This window comes from Micrasema longulum, unplaced genomic scaffold (assembly GCF_059751315.1).
Source record: "Micrasema longulum isolate JH-2025_06_02 unplaced genomic scaffold, ASM5975131v1 h1tg000097l, whole genome shotgun sequence".
NCBI lineage: Eukaryota > Metazoa > Arthropoda > Insecta > Trichoptera > Brachycentridae > Micrasema > Micrasema longulum.
In genome coordinates, this window is record NW_028277303.1 from 2007766 (window position 1) to 2025619 (window position 17854).

The 17854-nt window shown below is 32.8% G+C and overlaps 1 protein-coding gene across 1 annotated transcript; it reads left to right on the forward strand.

Annotated features, from left to right (window-relative positions):
- The first annotated feature begins 326 nt into the window (after nucleotides 1-326).
- On the forward strand, nucleotides 327-6008 carry LOC148284697 (endocuticle structural glycoprotein SgAbd-2-like). The gene is made up of 3 exons (XM_088235905.1): nucleotides 327-381; nucleotides 1384-1592; nucleotides 5519-6008. Exons 1-3 carry the CDS (start codon nucleotides 373-375, stop codon nucleotides 5823-5825), a joined length of 525 nt encoding a protein of 174 aa, XP_088092031.1. The 5' UTR covers nucleotides 327-372; the 3' UTR covers nucleotides 5826-6008.
- Nucleotides 6009-17854: the final 11846 nt, after the last annotated feature.

The window sequence follows — 17854 nt, forward strand, 5'->3', positions numbered from 1 at the left end:
AAATAAATATCTTATTCCATATAAAACGTGTTTTAAAAAGTTATTCTTGTTTTTAAATGTCCGTATAACGGCTTCTTTTTTACGTGATTAGTTTTTGAAGGGTCCCCAACACAAGGAAGAAAAATGCTTTAACATTCTAAAGTAGATTACCTCGGTTCATCCTTTTCGACATTGTGAAATATTTTCATAGCGGAGCATTCAAATTAAGATCATCTCTTTCTTATGAGAATATTTCTGGGAAAGGAGTTCGAACAGAGAGGAAGGGGGCTGGGTAGCCATATATATATATATCGCATCTTTCACAGAGCAATTCATAATCAATCTGTGGTAGGCAACATATTGATCTCGTGAAACAGTTCCAAAATAAACAAAATGAAAATTGTAAGACCATTGTTTTGTTATCAATTTTATGTTGTTTAAATAATATAAAAGTTTTTTTAAAACATCTGTAATTTGTTTTTGTGGCTTTTTTTTGCTTTTTCAACCTTTTTTGTATGACCACTATAACAATTGTTTTTTTTAATTAAACGAACAATTTATATATTTCTGTAAACATCGCGTTCTTGATTTACGCCACAACGCATACGCAATTGTTTTTGATTTTTATTCATTTTTATCAGTATCGTTATTGTGTCCTAAATTAGTCGAAACAGTTATTATTATTAAAATAGACAAAAACGACAGATTTAATACTGCGAACAATTATTTGACTTATCTACAACAAACGGATTTCTGATCTTAGGCCCATTTATTGTTTTCTTGACGTAGTTGACTGTTTATTAATCGATTTTCGTTGACCCATGTATCGTTAAGTATGTTTTTATTTTAGTAGAGTATATCGTCAAAACTTGTTATCAATAAGCATAGAAATAAAAAAATTACGTCCTCTTTTATAATAATATTCTGATAAAGGAAAATGTTGTTTTTCAAAACACGTGTTCACTTCAGTCAGTCCGGTATCTGAATTGAACATTAGTGGAATTTCTAAAATTTTATCATGACCTTTTTTTTATTATAATAGTTTAATTTTCATTCGAAAAAAATGACAAAAGGACAATTTTTCGTTAGGTATTTGATAAACACGAAAGTTTTATTATAATTTTTTTCGTGATAATCCATGTACTCAAAAATTGTAAAATGACTAAAATTATTATTTTGCGGTTGGCAAATAAGCATTTTTTTTTAAGATACGGAGATATATGATTAGAATTGAAAAGTTTAATAATATGTGAGAAAATTTAATATTTCTCATAAAAAAAGTCAAAACAATTTTATTTGAGTTTTTGCAGCTAATTTATATGTATAACTTATACACTTGGAATAAAATACGACTCTGGCATTAATCAACGTTTTTCTTCATTTTTTATTTAATTATTATTGCAGGCTTTGATGACCCTCCTATTCGGCCTGGCCTCCTGCGGGCGTCTAGACAGCCAGTACCTTCCCCCCAACTCCCAGTACCAGGGGGGCTACCAGGGCTCGGCCCCCGCTTTCCAGGGCTCCGCTTACCAGGGTCACAGGACCCCAGAGAATGACGTTCCCATACTGAAGTATGTGAACAACAACAACGGAGACGGCAGCTACAACTACGCGTAAGTTATAAAAATATGAATTGATGTGATCGATTATATTTTTCTTAATTTATTGCGTTTAATAGATGTTGCACGAGAGATGGAGAATATTTTCAGACAAGAATACGGAAGTCTAGGCATTTACAGGGCTTAAAACCTGCCATTGACCGGCGCAAGAGATCACTTTACACTCTTTAACCTTTACCGTTCTATTAAACTTCCAGATTTCTTCAATGAATGGTGAATGGTACGCAGTGTGTAAAGTAAACACTTTAATTAGCCAATGTCAGGTCATAAGCTCTGCAAATTCCTATACTTCCATATTTCCTTCTTTAAAATGTCCACCGTCTCTATTGTACATAAAGCAGTGTTCAAAAATTCCCTAGGGGGTAAAACCCAGGACTTGTCTACAAGCATCTAGACATACTTAAAATATTGCGATTTGTATTATCAATATACGTATATGTTTTTTTTTAAATGCGTGATAACTGTTTGGCGAAATGATTTTAATTTTATATTGAAACAAATAGCTGATATTTTAAACTTATCTGCGTATTAACACAATAAATATGTTTTATATGCATTCAAAAGTCATTAAAAAATATATATAATATCGTAGTACCTACAAAAATTTGCTTTAATTTATTTTTTTCTTGAACTTCGTCGGTTGCTATCCCGTGGTTATAGCGGAGGCGGAAGCGGTAGTCCGTAATTTGCTTCCCGATCTGTCGCAACTTGATTCCCATTTTCTAGCACATTTACTGTCGGCTACTTACAAATTTTCTAGAAATTGGAATATTTTGATGGAAATTTTATTTTTTATTAGAAAAAAAGTATAATTAAATTAAAATATATAATTAACGAACTTGTTATTCATTAACAATATTAGTTTTAAAAACTCAAAACAGAATTCGCAGTTAAGTATTTAATTATTTAAAACCATTCCCACTTACCATAATAAAAATGTTATTCAGTAAAAATACCTGACGATCAAAATGCTGTACCAATGATTTATGTAGGTAGGTACATGAAATATGAATTAACGGCGTGGGAGTAAACACTGTTGCATTACAATAATAATTGTAAGTTGTCCAAACATAATTAAGATTACTTATCATCAGAATATTTACATTTTTGGTATTTCACTAACACGTTTATTTCGTAAACTAGATTAAACTAATCTTTTTTTAATTAACTCAGTCTGCAAAGCTTCGGCGAAAATAATGGGACTAAGCACGAATGAAATGGTCAAATAGTTTCATATCCTCTGTTTGCAATTTAAAACAAATTAATTCTTGCATTTTTTATTGCGTCGTGGTTTTTCAATAAAAAAATACTCGTACAAGGAGCAAAACAGTTTCGAGATTCTTGCAATATGCCGCTTAAAAATTAATAAAAGAGAACCCCCAGGATATAATGGCTAAGACGCTCGCCTCTCACACGAGGATTTCGGATTTGTTTCCCATTGAGGTCATAAGAATCGAATGTTATTTTTCTAAAGCCTGTGTTCTGTTCAATTAATTTTAATTTGGCCTTTTGGTTTTATGCGATCCGAAAAATGAAATACATATTTGAAAGGAGCAAATGGAGAAAATGAAACATGGAAAAGGATAAAAAAACGATGCGATATTCGCGTCATATTTTACATGTTGGATGTTTTTTCTTACTAACATGGACAATGGAAATTATCTTATGTGACTTTGTGCAAAAATACTCGAATAATTCATTCAAGCTTCAAGCATATTAAGTGTTCGTCCAAACTAACGGTACCTACGAGTACGGTAATTTATTTTCCTCCGCGAAAACAAATTATTTGTCAGTAATTTTGTACTGAGACCTATTTTCAATCGGAAACCAACTCTCGAGAGTTTTTCTGATGCAATCCATCAGATGTAACTTACAACTGCAGTTTTTTTTTTTAAAGTTTTTTTTATTTAAAAAGGTAAATAATGAAACCCACTGAACCGCGAAACCGGCTTTTCAGCAGGTTTTTTATTTTTCCTTTACAAAGAAAAAAGTTTAAAAAATTGTGTAATTTAAAAAGTAATATAAACATTATTAAGAACTAAAAGCATACTTATTTTTTACACAAATTATGTTAGCAAAAATTTTAATAGTTTATTTATTACACAAAATTATAATGTATACAAGTTGATTTGACTATCTAACTAGGGTTATTTATCCCGTTCTAAGATAAGTAGTCAGTAAAATAGTAGTAAGATAGTCAAAAAAAGATATCAAACTAGTAATCAATATATAGAAACAGTTAAGAAAGTGAACAAAGTGAAAAACAAAGTAAAAAATAGAGTAAAAACGTGGTAAAAAATATAGTACAAACATAATAAAGACAACGTTACAAATGTTATGTAAACATAGTAAAAAATGTAGTGAAAACATAGTTGACTTTTAACATAAAACAAAAATCAATAAACAGCCTTATTACATACATATATTGATTACAAATAACACTTTGATCCGTTATTGTGTGCAACGTTCAACTAAACATCATATGCCAGGCCCATCTGTTTATTTTGCCCGATCCCCGATATGTTTGCCTTAACTTCAAATGAAATTTACAGATGGTAAAACTAATACTAGTCCAATTCATGCCAGTCGACTGTCGAGGGGGCTAGACCTCTAATCTCCTTTATTACCACCTTCTGACTATCCGAAAACCAATTGGAAATGCATCACGCAGTTCACGGTTTACGATAAAGATGCTAAAATACCAAAGAAAAATGCTTTTAAATCGTAATTGACATATTAGACTTAAAACTTGACATAACAAGTAAAAATAATATTTTTTTAATTTAACGGTTTTTGCATATTTTTTCGACTATAATTTTAAATTACGAATTAAATTGTTTTTATTTTATATGTACACGAAACAGTTCGTTCGTATTACATTTTTAAGTTAATCAATCATATTATATATCAATTACCCATAATTAAATAAACACGTTACTATTTCGATTCGTTCTTTCATTCTCTAACGGACTTTCTTCATTAAGGCTGTAGTCGGGTAAAACGCGCTAAAATTAGGAAATTATATGATTTGCCACAAAACAAATGTTTTTTTTTAAATCGCACAATAATAAAAATCATAATTATATAATATAATAATAAAGTTCTAATAACTTAAAAATAATAAAGTGAACATGAAAACAGAGGAAGCAAAATCTTTTTTTTTTCTTCTTATAATGAAATACAAACATTTTAAATCACATAAATTTTTGTGACATTTTCCTTTATTTCTACGTAAAATTTTGTTTTCGGTAATACTTAAAAATAATTTAGTTATTGTAATATTCTAGTTGAAATCTTTTTAGACAGAATTGTTTTCTCCTATTTTTAACGAAGATAACTCTGGTTGTAATATTCAATTTCTAACAATATCTTATTTCGGTTTTTATTACCTTCATACCGGTACCGGCAAGGGCCGGTAAAATGGCAAACTCGTATGATTTCCTCATTTTTCAGGCATTTTACCCGACTACAGCCTTAAACGTAATGCTACGCAGAATTATATCATCACGTGACGAAAAAATGCTCTTATTGCAATGCAACTTAAAAAAAGAAAACCGATATGTGGTTTCATTCGTAAATAAAATAAAATTGATGAAATAAGTAGACAATTAGTCATATTTATAAGTACACATTAAAAAATTTTGGCTGTCGCCAACTAAAGTAATGAGTTAAACATAAATAATATAAACCTAGGAAGTGTTAATATATCTTTCTAACAAAGTTATTTATATCTTTTTTTCATTGTTGAAGGCAACACAATAATTGTAATATCTTAGATGTAGACTAGTGCGCTATTATTAAAACCACAACATTGATAGCGGTTTGTATTTACATAAAAAATGTACTACGCTAAATAAATTCGAGATTTAGAGAATATTCGTGATTTAAGCAGATGATAAAAAAATATTGTTTTTTTCTAGTTACGAGACCGGTAACGGCATCGTGGTGCAGGAGGCCGGGTACCTGCAGGACGCCGGGGGCGCGCACGAAGCGCAAGCCGTCCAGGGCTCGTACTCCTACCCCGGGCCGGACGGGCGCTTGCTCACGGTGACCTACACGGCGGACGAGAACGGCTTCCGCGCGCAGGGCGAGCACCTGCCCACGCCGCCACCCGTGCCCGAGGCCATCCTGCGCTCGCTCGACCTCATCCGCCGCGAGGAGGCCTCCCACCAGTCCCACTCCGACGGCCGGCAGTCCTTCGACTCGCACAACGGATACAACTACTGAATTATACCATTTACTCCATTTGTACCTAAAATTGTAATCATTGAATGATACGTTTTTTAGAAGATGTAACGACTATATGTATTTATTAGGTAGGGAAAAATGCCTCTAACTTATTCTTATACTAATAATGTGTATTTTGTGATGTGATTTTTTTAAACTTATGTATAAAGCCATGTATTTTTTACTTGCATATTTATTTGTATTTATTGAATTTAATAAATTATTGATTGAATTTCGTGTTTTTCAAGCGGTTGCTTTCTTTAAAATTGTTTGTACCTTTGAAATTTAGCGAATAGATGGCGAATTGTTTAAATGTATCAAAACCATTACATGCAATTAAAAATGAACAAATCATTTTATTGGCATTCAAAGATGAACTAAATAACTTGTTCCACACAACGCAAATTTTTCAAAAAACACAACAAAATTTTCTTTAACATAATTTATTTCATAAATTTGTTTACTTCGCTGGCGATGGTGCGGAAAGGAATTTATAGGTAAACTAGCGGACCCGACAGACGTTGTCCTGCCCAAACGTTAGCTTGCCTGCCTGTTCAGTAAACGTAAAATCTTGGGAAATTTGAATTTTCGGTAAACTATATAATAAGTGATATTAGACATTATAAATCTAAACTATGTAAGGACCCACTAAAACACACATAAAAAGTTTTATCGAAATCGGCCAAGCCGTTTAGAAGTTCAGTGACATACACGGAAATACTATTATTATATACATAACCGGATCAATAAAGAATGAAGATCAAACGTTATTTATTTTTGAGCAATTTGTATCTTCTTAAAAAGGGTTAGTTTTTCGTTATATCTGCTCATGTGATTGTCTAAGAGTCCTTGTCGTGCTCAAATCAAAATCATGCAAGAATCACTACTCATGTGCCATAATAAAGGGAGAAAATACGAGAATACGTGTTAATAAAGAAAGGTCAGACCACGTCTTATCCTGAGCCCTCTAAAACTATGACAGTTAACTCATGTAGAATGGGAATTCAGTCATTCTTTAACCGCCAGCTGGAGTAAAGAGAAAAATGCCCGATTGTGGCGTTAAAACTTGCAAAATGCTGTCCGGATTAAAGGAAAAAGACTTTTCATACCTAGGTACTTCTTTATGATTTAATTCTAAAACTAAAAATTATTCATATTCAAATAATGAGTTAAAGTTGGTACCTAGGAACTTGTTTATTGTTGAATTCCAAAACATGAAATAATTTATTTTCAAATGTGGAATTCTTTTTGCAAATGTCAAACTCTGCTCTTCTCACTAACATAGGTGAACTTTATTTATGAATGTGATTTTCAAAAATGTATTGAATGTCAGTTATTATTTCAGTATTATAAAAATCCAGTTAAAAGTAAAAAAGTTAACATTAAAAAATGAACTTTTATTAAACACAAAAAAAAAACATCGTTTATTTTTTTGTACATGCATTCCAACAAATGCAACTCTGGAAGATCGATAAAAAAAAAATTATGCTTTTATTTATTTTTTTAAGATTAGATTGAAAATGTAAATATCTAAAACCACGCGGAGCGCAAAGATCTATATTTCGCTGAAAATTGCACGTAAATCGGTTAAACCGTTTAGGGGGAGTTCAGTGACATCACACGTACTGACTAATTATATATATATAAAGATAAATATTCAATGGTACATCACTGAATTTTGTTTACGAATGAAATTTTCAAAGTGATTTGAACTAATTGTGTGATATATATACATGACACAAATCATAATTTTTTTTTTGTTAATAAATGCAGTTTAGTGAAATTAGTACCAGCAGTTATGTAATAAAAAGTACTACCTTGTCATAATTACATGTTTTTGACTTGAGACTCTGGGTTTTAATTTTTTAGACAAATTATTAAAAAAATAACTAAATATAAGCATTATATTAAACATTTAGTTTCTTTGTTCATATCGCGATGCGTGCTCCTGCATTAGATTTAACGGTTCTAAAAACACATATTTTAAGAGTCTTCTTCAATTTTAACCTAAAACCTCGAACCTCAATTCATTGCATTTGCACCACTAGCTAGAAATAGTAGCGAAAACAAAAGAAGAGTCACGTAGGTTCTAAGCGAAAACAGAATGATCACAGATAATATTGAACATGGGAGTCTTTGAATTGAAAGATTTCCTTATCAGATACAGAATCTTATCACAAAACACCTAGTAATTCCGAAAACAAATATAGCTACTTACAAGATTCTAGAATCATTGTTACCAAGAGATGTAATCAAATACTAAGAACTGAATACAAATTGTTTAATTTTAAATGGAAATTTAAATTGACAAAAAAGTTTTATGACGGTTAAACGCGGACTAGTGACGACAACGATTCCGGGTTTGACTCCCAATTGGTTCCAAGCTCGTGGTGTCGTCATTTTTCTTGTTGATTTTGCGACCAGGTTAATAATGGCAACCCGTTTCTTATTGTCTTCTTTCCAGATATAAATGATTTTAGTGATTGACGTCGTCTAAAATGTTATTTACGTGAATAAAATATGCATACAAATATGGATTCAAAGGCAGTTACATCTTCGTACTTGTTACAACGATGGGATAGAACATTCGATTCAAAATAATATCAATACACTTACGCAATATCCTTGCCACCCCTTGAATGCACGGAAATTACATTTTAGAGCATCCCTTTCGTGAGCTTGTTAACGGAAGAATGATTTTAACCATGGATAATTGAAAAGATAGGTTGCACTGATTACTCTGAGCGTTCCGATAGAAAATGTAACGTGTTACAATATAATGTCACTATTACTACGTGCATAAATACAATTTATTGTTTTGTATATATTTCTGTGCTTTATGAAACATATACAGAATAAACAATACCACGCGGTGTATAAAGTGACCGCTTAAACTCGCAAATGACAGGTCATAAGCCCAGTAAATTTCTAGACATTCATATATTAATTGCCAATATTAAATATCAAACATCAAATATTTCGTAATATGTTAATTTCAATTTATTGCTTTATCAAATAAATAACAACTTATTTTCAAAAATATTTTTTAAGAAGTCCAAATGCTTGTAGATTAGTACTGAATTTTAAACGCATGGGAGTCTATCAATATCGATTGATGTATTACTTCTTACGGGGATAAATAATAATAATAGGAGTGTCGGAATGATTGGAGCCATTTTCAACGAATTGTAAATAACTCAATTTTAGAAAATGGGAATCAAGCTGTGGTATAGCGAGGTTCGATCCACGGACTCCTGATCCGTGAGTCCACGACACTAGCCACGGGACCACGTTCTGGACAGAGAGGACTTTTTGCATACCCCTATGGGGAAACGGTGGGAAAATTTGTTTAATTTATTTGTTTCTCTTTCCTCTTTTGATCAATTTACATTTTGTCCCATACAGCATTTCAAATTATCGATATTATTTATTAAATAAACTGTTTACCTTCATTTGTATGTTCAACTGAATGATTTCATAACAACAGGTTTCAGATTGACCGACTCGACATATCGTCCTGTAAATGAATCGGTAGAGCTTACAATACCTAAATTAAACCCCTTTCACGATGGAAACAGATTGACTAATGAGTATATAAGAAATGTATTTCAACAACTTTTATTTTAACAAAATGCACAATTATCACCAATCACATCTACAAGCCAACTGAATTCAAAATGAGGTTCCTTTCTCAGTGACAGCTATAAATAATAATGTTTCCAGTAAAAAAACAAGTAAACGATTTATTTTTAAATATCAACATATTTTGCCTGTTCAAGGACTCCTCGTATTCAAATCACCCAACCTCTCCCTTATGTCATTTAAAGTTATCCCTTGAAATGTTTTGCTTTGAAGGAATAAATTAAAACTTTAAGTCCAATTATCTCTGAAGGGCATTTTATGAGCTGTCTTAAATTGGGTGTGCGATATGTTTGTAAATGTCTTTTCCGTTTTCAGGCTAATATACTAAGATGAGGGTAGATACGTTTTCGCTTCACATTAAGGGCTGAAACTTTAAATTATGAAAACTCTATTAACGTCTATTCTCGCCAAGGATTTCCAACAACTTTATCTTGATAATTTACCCTTAGTTGAGACTACTCAGAAGTGAGAATCTTCTTTGTGTAAACATATGATTTTTTTACGGATTACGGCTTATTTATTACAAATACATACATATTACAAAAAAATACAATAATAACGTTTCCCAAACTCTATGAGGCCAAGGGCCCCGTGTTGAGTTGGGATACAACATAATGGAAAGTGGAAGCACGTACATAATTAAATAATAGCAAAAATAACAATTAAATATTATTACAAAAACACACATATATTTCAAAAGGCATCTGGACAACATCCTTAATAGTATATACATATATGCAATCTCTCGCAGCAGTCTCCTGCAATGGTCTCTTCCCTTAGACAAAATCTAAACTTGTACACTCTTTTTAAGGCTTTCGTTTTGTTGTGTTCATCCAGGATATTGAAAACTCTCGGAGTTACAAAAGAGAAATTCCTCTGAGCAAACGTCGTACGTGTTTTTGGAATTAAATGATTCCAAAATAAATAAATGTTTGTAAATTGAATACACATTCAAACTTGTTTTTAAATATAATGTCAACGAAACTAAAAAAGAACATCAAATTTATGCAAACAAATTAACATTTATTTAAATATATTTTTTAGTAATATTTTAAAATAATTACTTTTGAATAAACATATTGGGAATCCATAAAAAAATAAATCACCGATGAAGTTTATTAAAAACGTTAGACTAAATAACTTCGTTCAACATTATAAAATGATAAGATTACTAAAGATTGAAATCATCTTAGCGCTCAGAAAAACTGACACAAAAAAATATTTTGATGTAATTGAAGGAAACTATTTTGTTTGCGGGATTTATAACATATTTTGGGTAGGTGGGAAGAAATAACATTAAGGCAATATGCCTGCCCTTTTGTATATGTGTGTAAACTGTAGATGTGTATGAATTTAAATAAAAAAATAACATCGTCAGGAGTTGTAGGAAATTAAGAAAAAAAAAATTAAAAAATTCTTTCAGTACAATTCATTATGTTAAAAACATAGCATAAGAATAAATGTGGGAATAATTTGTTTGAAGATTAGACAATTTATTTTAATAATTTCTATTTGAAAACTGTTGAAAATACGGGTAAACAAAGCATCTTATAAAAAAAACTTGAGCTACATTATAGATAGTAATTATTTAGTATATATATTTATATCTTATTCTTCTTGTGTCATATCAGGTGTTGCCGTCGTTGTCAATCACTTCTAAAAAGGACTCTCTGTCTTGCGCTGTCCGGAACAACTCTTCCACACATTTCATTCCCGTCCAGACGTTTACGTTGCGCATCCAGCCCGCATTGCCTTCTGCCAGATCCACGTTGTCCCTCAATCTTGTCCATTAGTATGAGTTGGAAAATTTTAAGGTGGAGTGTGGGAATTACAGAGCTATCAGTCTCCTGAGCGCTGTCGGCAAAATGTATGGAAGAATACTGATAGAAAGAGTAAGAAACGTGACCAAGGAGAAAGTATGGGATGTACAGAGTGGATTTATGAATGGTAGAGGATGTATGGATCAAATATTTGCATTACGCAATATGACCGAAAAGTTTTTGGCAAAAAACCAGAAGCTTTTTTGCGCTTTTGTTGATTTTCAAAAAGCATTTGATCGAGTTGATAGGAAAAAATTATGGATGGTTCTATCGGAGTATGGAGTGAGTGACAACCTTGTCCGCGCTATTGCTTCTTTGTACAAAGATAGTGTAGCGTGTGTAAGGGTAAATGGGTCATTAACTTCCTGGTTTGACATCCCTAAAGGAGTCAAACAGGGATGTGTAATGTCACCGTGGTTATTCAACATATACATGGATAAATGTATGAAAGAATTGAAAAGTATGGATGTGGGAGCGAAAATGAGTAATCTAATTGTCAGTTGCCTTCTGTACGCCGATGACGCAGTCCTCCTAGCTGACAGCGAAGAGGAACTGCAATCCTTGGTTACAAAGGTTTACGAAGTGTGCAAGGAGAGTGATTTGCTAATGAATGTGCAAAAGTCGAACGTCATGGTCTTTGAAAGAAATGTAACTATGACTGAATGTAAGATTGTAGTAAATGGAGATAGTTTGAAACAGGTCGAAGAATTTGTATATCTGGGTAGTATGTTTACTAGAGATGGAAATATGGACAAGGATATTGAAAGGAGGGTTAGTGCCGGTAACAGAGTTAATGGTGCCTTAAAGTCTGTCGTAGCAAATAAGTGTCTATCGCAAGAGGCTAAATTAGCAGTCCATAATGGAGTTCTGGTACCAACCCTAATGTATGGAAGCGAAGCATGGAGTTGGAAAAAAAGGGACGAAAGTAGACTGAATGCTGTTGAAATGCGATCCCTCAGGCGAATGTGCGGAAAAACAATGTATGATAGGTGCCCTAATGTCGAAATTAGAGCAGAATGCAAGGCTGAGTTAAGCATTATCGACAAAATTAAGAAAGGTCTTTTGCGATGGTTCGGTCATGTGGAGCGAATGAATTATGAAAGAACGGCTAAAAAGATTTATGATGCGAATGTGTCTGGTTGTAGAAATCGAGGAAGGCCGAGAAAGACATGGCATGATCAAGTACAACAAATTCTTGAAAGTGGTCATGTGAAAAGTCGGAATAATCGACGTGCGTGCATGAGAAGATGTATGAATGTGAAGGAAGCAAAGGAAGTGTGCCAGGACAGAGTGGTGTGGCGTTCTATCCTCTCTGCCTACCCCTCCGGGGAAATGGCGTGATGGTTAGTTAGTTAGTTAGTTAGTTAGGAAAATTTTATACTCGTCTCCACCAAGATGTGATCCGGGTAGGAGATCTTACGGATCTTTATACATTTTAACAATTGTCTGTTGTAATTAGTTCTCCTCACAACAAATCTGTCCACGGTATACGAAGCATTCTTTTAAGAAGCCACATCTCGAATGCCTCTAACAAGTTATTAGTGTGTGCTATATTTATACTGATATTATAAATGGGAAAGTGTTTTTGTCTGTTGTTTGTGTTTCTTTCAGGGTGCAACGAAGCATCCGATCCGACAGCCGGAGGGCTGAGAAGAGTCATAGGATACTTTCCATCCCGAAAAGAACATCTCACTCCCTCCGACAAATTTTGAAATTACGAAATTACGACAGAGTGGAAAAATTACTTAATATTATAACAGAATAACGATGCAACGTTTTCACTGACCAATGGATCGTTGGAGGAAGGCCGGCAACTAATACAAGCTACTTTTTATCCCGAAAAAATATATCATCCCGTCGGAAGAATTATTTCCAAGCGACAAAACTAATTAATTAACCCGTTTCTTCTTGAAACCATAAGAACAAAGCCGCTAAAAGCTATGTGTGTGTGTACTTATTTTGTCCCAACTGAACATGAGACATAATTATTAGACAAAGAGTATTTCAATAATATTAAATTAAAAAATAAAATAATACATATATGCATTATTTGTATGCCTGATAATTGTTTGTGAGTACTTTGCTGTCTGAACCGGAGTCGGATATTGAAGTATGAATAATATGGATCATGATGACAAGAATGCAGGTACCAATGCTCCATAGTATAAAGGAAGTACATTCAATGTAAAACAAATTTTAAAATAAAAATAACTGCACATATAAATAGTGTAGCGAGAGATTTTTTTGAAAAATATATATAAATCAATAAACGTAGTACTTTATATAATTGGTACACATATTATTTATATTTTTATGTATTTCATTGCTTTATATTTGTTTTATTATATATCATACTATATTATTTATGTTTAAGTAACATATATTCTTGGCACATATATATATTTTATATTTGTATAATAATGAATTTTAATTTCTAACATTTGATTAGCTAGGCATTTTTAATTAAGTAGTTTTAGTTTTTCTTTTTTATGTTATTGTTATTTTTTTATTAGTATAGGACTACTAACGCTCTAAAGATAAAAAATCTCCATCTTAGAACAGCCTGTGCCATGTTAGATGGAGACTATCATAAACAGAGAACACTCCGTTTTCATTTTGCATTAATTGGTTTTATATCGATTCCCTGTTATTAAGTAAGCATATTATTTTTTTGCAATAAATTTATAAATAAATAAATGTATTTAATCGAAAATCGATTTGTCGCTACATTTGATAGATAATCATCATATAATCATGTCTAATAAATTTCGCATGGTGCGGTCACACCTATATGCCAATTAAAACGATGAACTTTTGACATATTAAAAGAACTATATAATATTACAAACTAACATTCGTATCCAGAAGGATACGACCTGCACGTTTAACCAGGATTCTCTTTTGGCATGAAATTGCGCTGGTTTGTTAGCTGTTTGTAAACTGTTGGATTTCCTCCCTGCGGAGTTATTTAGATCTAAATTAAAAATTAAAAATTGAATTCAGGCTTTCCCTTGTGGTGAAATGGTTCAACTGGATGAGTATCACCCACATGATAAAGGTTTCAGCTCTTTTACTTCACCACCGTGGACTTTCTAGCAATATTTTTCCTAAATTTTCAAACCATTTTATGGATACAAACCATTAATTTCATTCATATAAAATAAAACTTTTATATTATGTCACAAATAGAAGTATTATAACAAATAACTTAAAAAATATTGAAATCCAAAAAAAAAAACAATTCAGACAAAACCTTATAATATTATTATATTCCAAAATTCTTCACCCCTGCTATCAATATTCACCATAATTCGGAAAACCCCACCCCCTCTACCTCACACTGCCTCACCCTTCCACCCGACCCTACCCAAGTACTAATCTGTATATTTTAGTTTGGACTATATTTACACCTGACGATTAGTAATTCAAAATAGCTAAAACTACCTCGATTACGCCTGACTCCAGGCATGGCTCGTCTATGAACAGTCGCCCTCCCTTTTATTTATTTATTTATTTATTTATTTATTTATTTATTAGTTTATACATACAATGTTACAAAATGGCACAAAAAACACTCTGGCAAAATTCTGCTAGTACTAGGAGTAGGCTCAGTATATGAAGGGTCGGCAAGCCAGAAACGGTATAGTGCTTTTCTATAGGCATTCGTCAGTGATGATTCTGATAGTTCATAGACTAAGCCGCTTCATCTTGTCGGTTGACGTCCACGCGACCTTGTCCCTTCGACACTTCTAAGGAAAATAGTTTTCTCCAAACTATCAGAGTTTCCCCTGGAAATACATCCAAAAAACTGCGGGATTCTTTTCTCGCACATGAATGTCAGTTTTTCTCCCTTGTCCAGTTTCTGGAGTATAGATACATTCGTACGTCTGGCCGTCCACGAAATCCGCAGTATTTGCCGCCAACACCACATTTCGAAAGCTTCGATTTTTTTATTTTTAGATTATGTGTCCAACACTTCACACTGAGAAAACCAAGGCCTTCACTAGTCTCTTGTTGGTGTTAATGGCTATATTTTTTAATTTTGGTTTTAAAAGTGAGTTTACTGCAGTTAAATATTTCTATGTTATTGAAAAATACATTATAATTACGCGTCAAGCGAATCAGAGGAGACTTCTGTGCATAGTTGGTGCAAACTGTAGAAGATTTTAGTTTAGTAAGTTGTCATAATTTATTTGATCTTTAAAGATACCTATCTTAAAATTAACATATCTTAGAATTTTTATATATTGTCCACACAATTACGAATGCGAGATAAAGGATGATAGTGAACAGATCAATTATCCAGTACAATTTTTGAATAGTATTAATCCTAGCGAATTTTCACCACATTCGTTGGATTAAAAAGGTTGCGCTATAATTATTTTGCTTAGAAATTTGACCATTAGAGAGGGTCTTTGCAATGGAACAAGATGGCTGTTAGAAGTTTAATTAGTAATTTTGTACAAGTATAAATCATTAGAGGTGAAAAAAGAGGTAATCTCCATTTTATTTGGAGGATATTTTAAAACACTTCTTTTGATCCGTCACTTCCTTTCAATATGTCTAAAAAACCAATTCCAATCAAGTTAGATTATGCAATGTCTATTAACAAATCGCAAGGGCAAACTTTTGACAAAGTAGGCATTTTGCTCACCAGAACCTGCCCATGGGCAGTTATATGTTGGTTGTTCTAGAATCCGTGCGCAAGCATCGTCACAGGTACGGGTGGTAGATGGACCAAGACAGAAAATAATATATAATGGATGCTACATATTACTGAATAAGTTGACTTAGATTTTTTAATTTTTCATTGAGTATTGGGTTAAACCATTTCTATTGTGTGTGTGGGTGTGTGAGGGTACGCGTGTAGGTGTGTGGATGTGCGCGGGTATAAGCGGGTGTTGGTGTGAGTAAGTGCGTGTAGGTGTGTGGATGTGCGCGGATATGAGCGGGTGTTGGTGTGAGTAAGTGCGTGTGGGTGCGCGTGTGTGTCTAGTGTGTGATGCCGGTTCGTCGCCCCTTCTGGCCAATATTGATCGCCTTTCGGGCCAATAATAGTCAGCCACGCGCACCAATTTATGTCAGGGTCTGTTGATTGGCCTGAAGGATGACAATCTTTGTTAACTATTAGACGCCCGAACGGCCAATCAACAGAAGCCCTAAGGGACGATATAAGTTTTTTTAATATTGATAAATATTTTCGTTCTTTTGATTTACTCAAATATTTCAATTTTGTGGGTCATTTTCAACGACTTGTAAATAACTCACTATTAGAAAATGGGAATCAGATTCGAACCTCGGACACTTTGTCCGCGAGTCCTTGACACTAGCCATGGAACCGCAACCCGTAAGTAAGACCGATAGAACAACTTTTCTTAAAGGCTGACAACCATATGCCAGAAAGAACGACTAATGTTGGCCCGAAGGGCCGACAAAAGTTGGCCTGAAGTGGCCCTTCACATAGCAGTCTGTTTGTATTTACAAATGGATAAAAATGAAGTTTTTAACATGGTAACAGTGTTTTTTTTGTACCCGGATATTAAAATTAGGTAAGAAAGTATATGCGGATTGAATATATGTATTGTATATGTGCGGACACATATTAAAGTAAAATCTCCGAATTACGTGTATTCTCAAGTTTATATACAAATAACAATAAAATAAGCATATGTTATGTTTTACGACTGATGACAAAATACATGTAGCTATTTTTATCACGAAACATAATACAGCACAATGTATGTTGAAATCGCAATAGTAGATACTGAAACCATCTTTATAAGTAGGTGCGATTAATTAGATATCCATTTTACTATTTGGTCTATTTTGATAATACACGATAACCTCCGAAAGGCTGGTCTTCTAAGAATAAAGTTCCGCCATCTGCCATTTAAGATCCTTTGACGAATCTTCCTCACAGTTTCAATCAACCTTGCATTCTTTCTCATGTCCGCATTTTTAACAACTTCGAAATAACGAGTTAAACAACTTGATGGTCTTGATTATTTAACTCGATCATTATCCTTTTTGCACCACTTTTTACTGTACGTAAAAAGCCAAGATCAAATTTAATGGAATAAAGGCGATATAATTCTGTTTCATATAGTTTGTTATTTTTTCGATGAGTGAGTATCAAATGAGGCTTTGTGGTGTAGTGGTCAGTGCATTTAGATTACCAAGTAAGAGGTCTCGGGTTCGATTCCCGATATGGCTGTATCATATGGCATGAAATACTAATTTAAAAAAAATGTGTTTTTGTACCAGAATACAATAAGTCTGGTTATCTTACCTTTATGTAACAAAAATTATCAGAATACGCTGCGATTGGTTTACCAATGCAGTGCCCTATGCACCATTAGGTGTGGAAAGGGAATGATGATGAGCATCAAATAAGTAAACATTTGGATTTCTTCGACTTTATTACAGCACGAGTAGTTTAATCCGTGTTTCGTTAATACTCGTATTATCTAAGCTACTTTTGATTTCAAATATTCGGCAATATAAATCAGAGTGTTATTATATAACATATTACAATATTTGTCTAAATTCTATACGATAATATTAGTT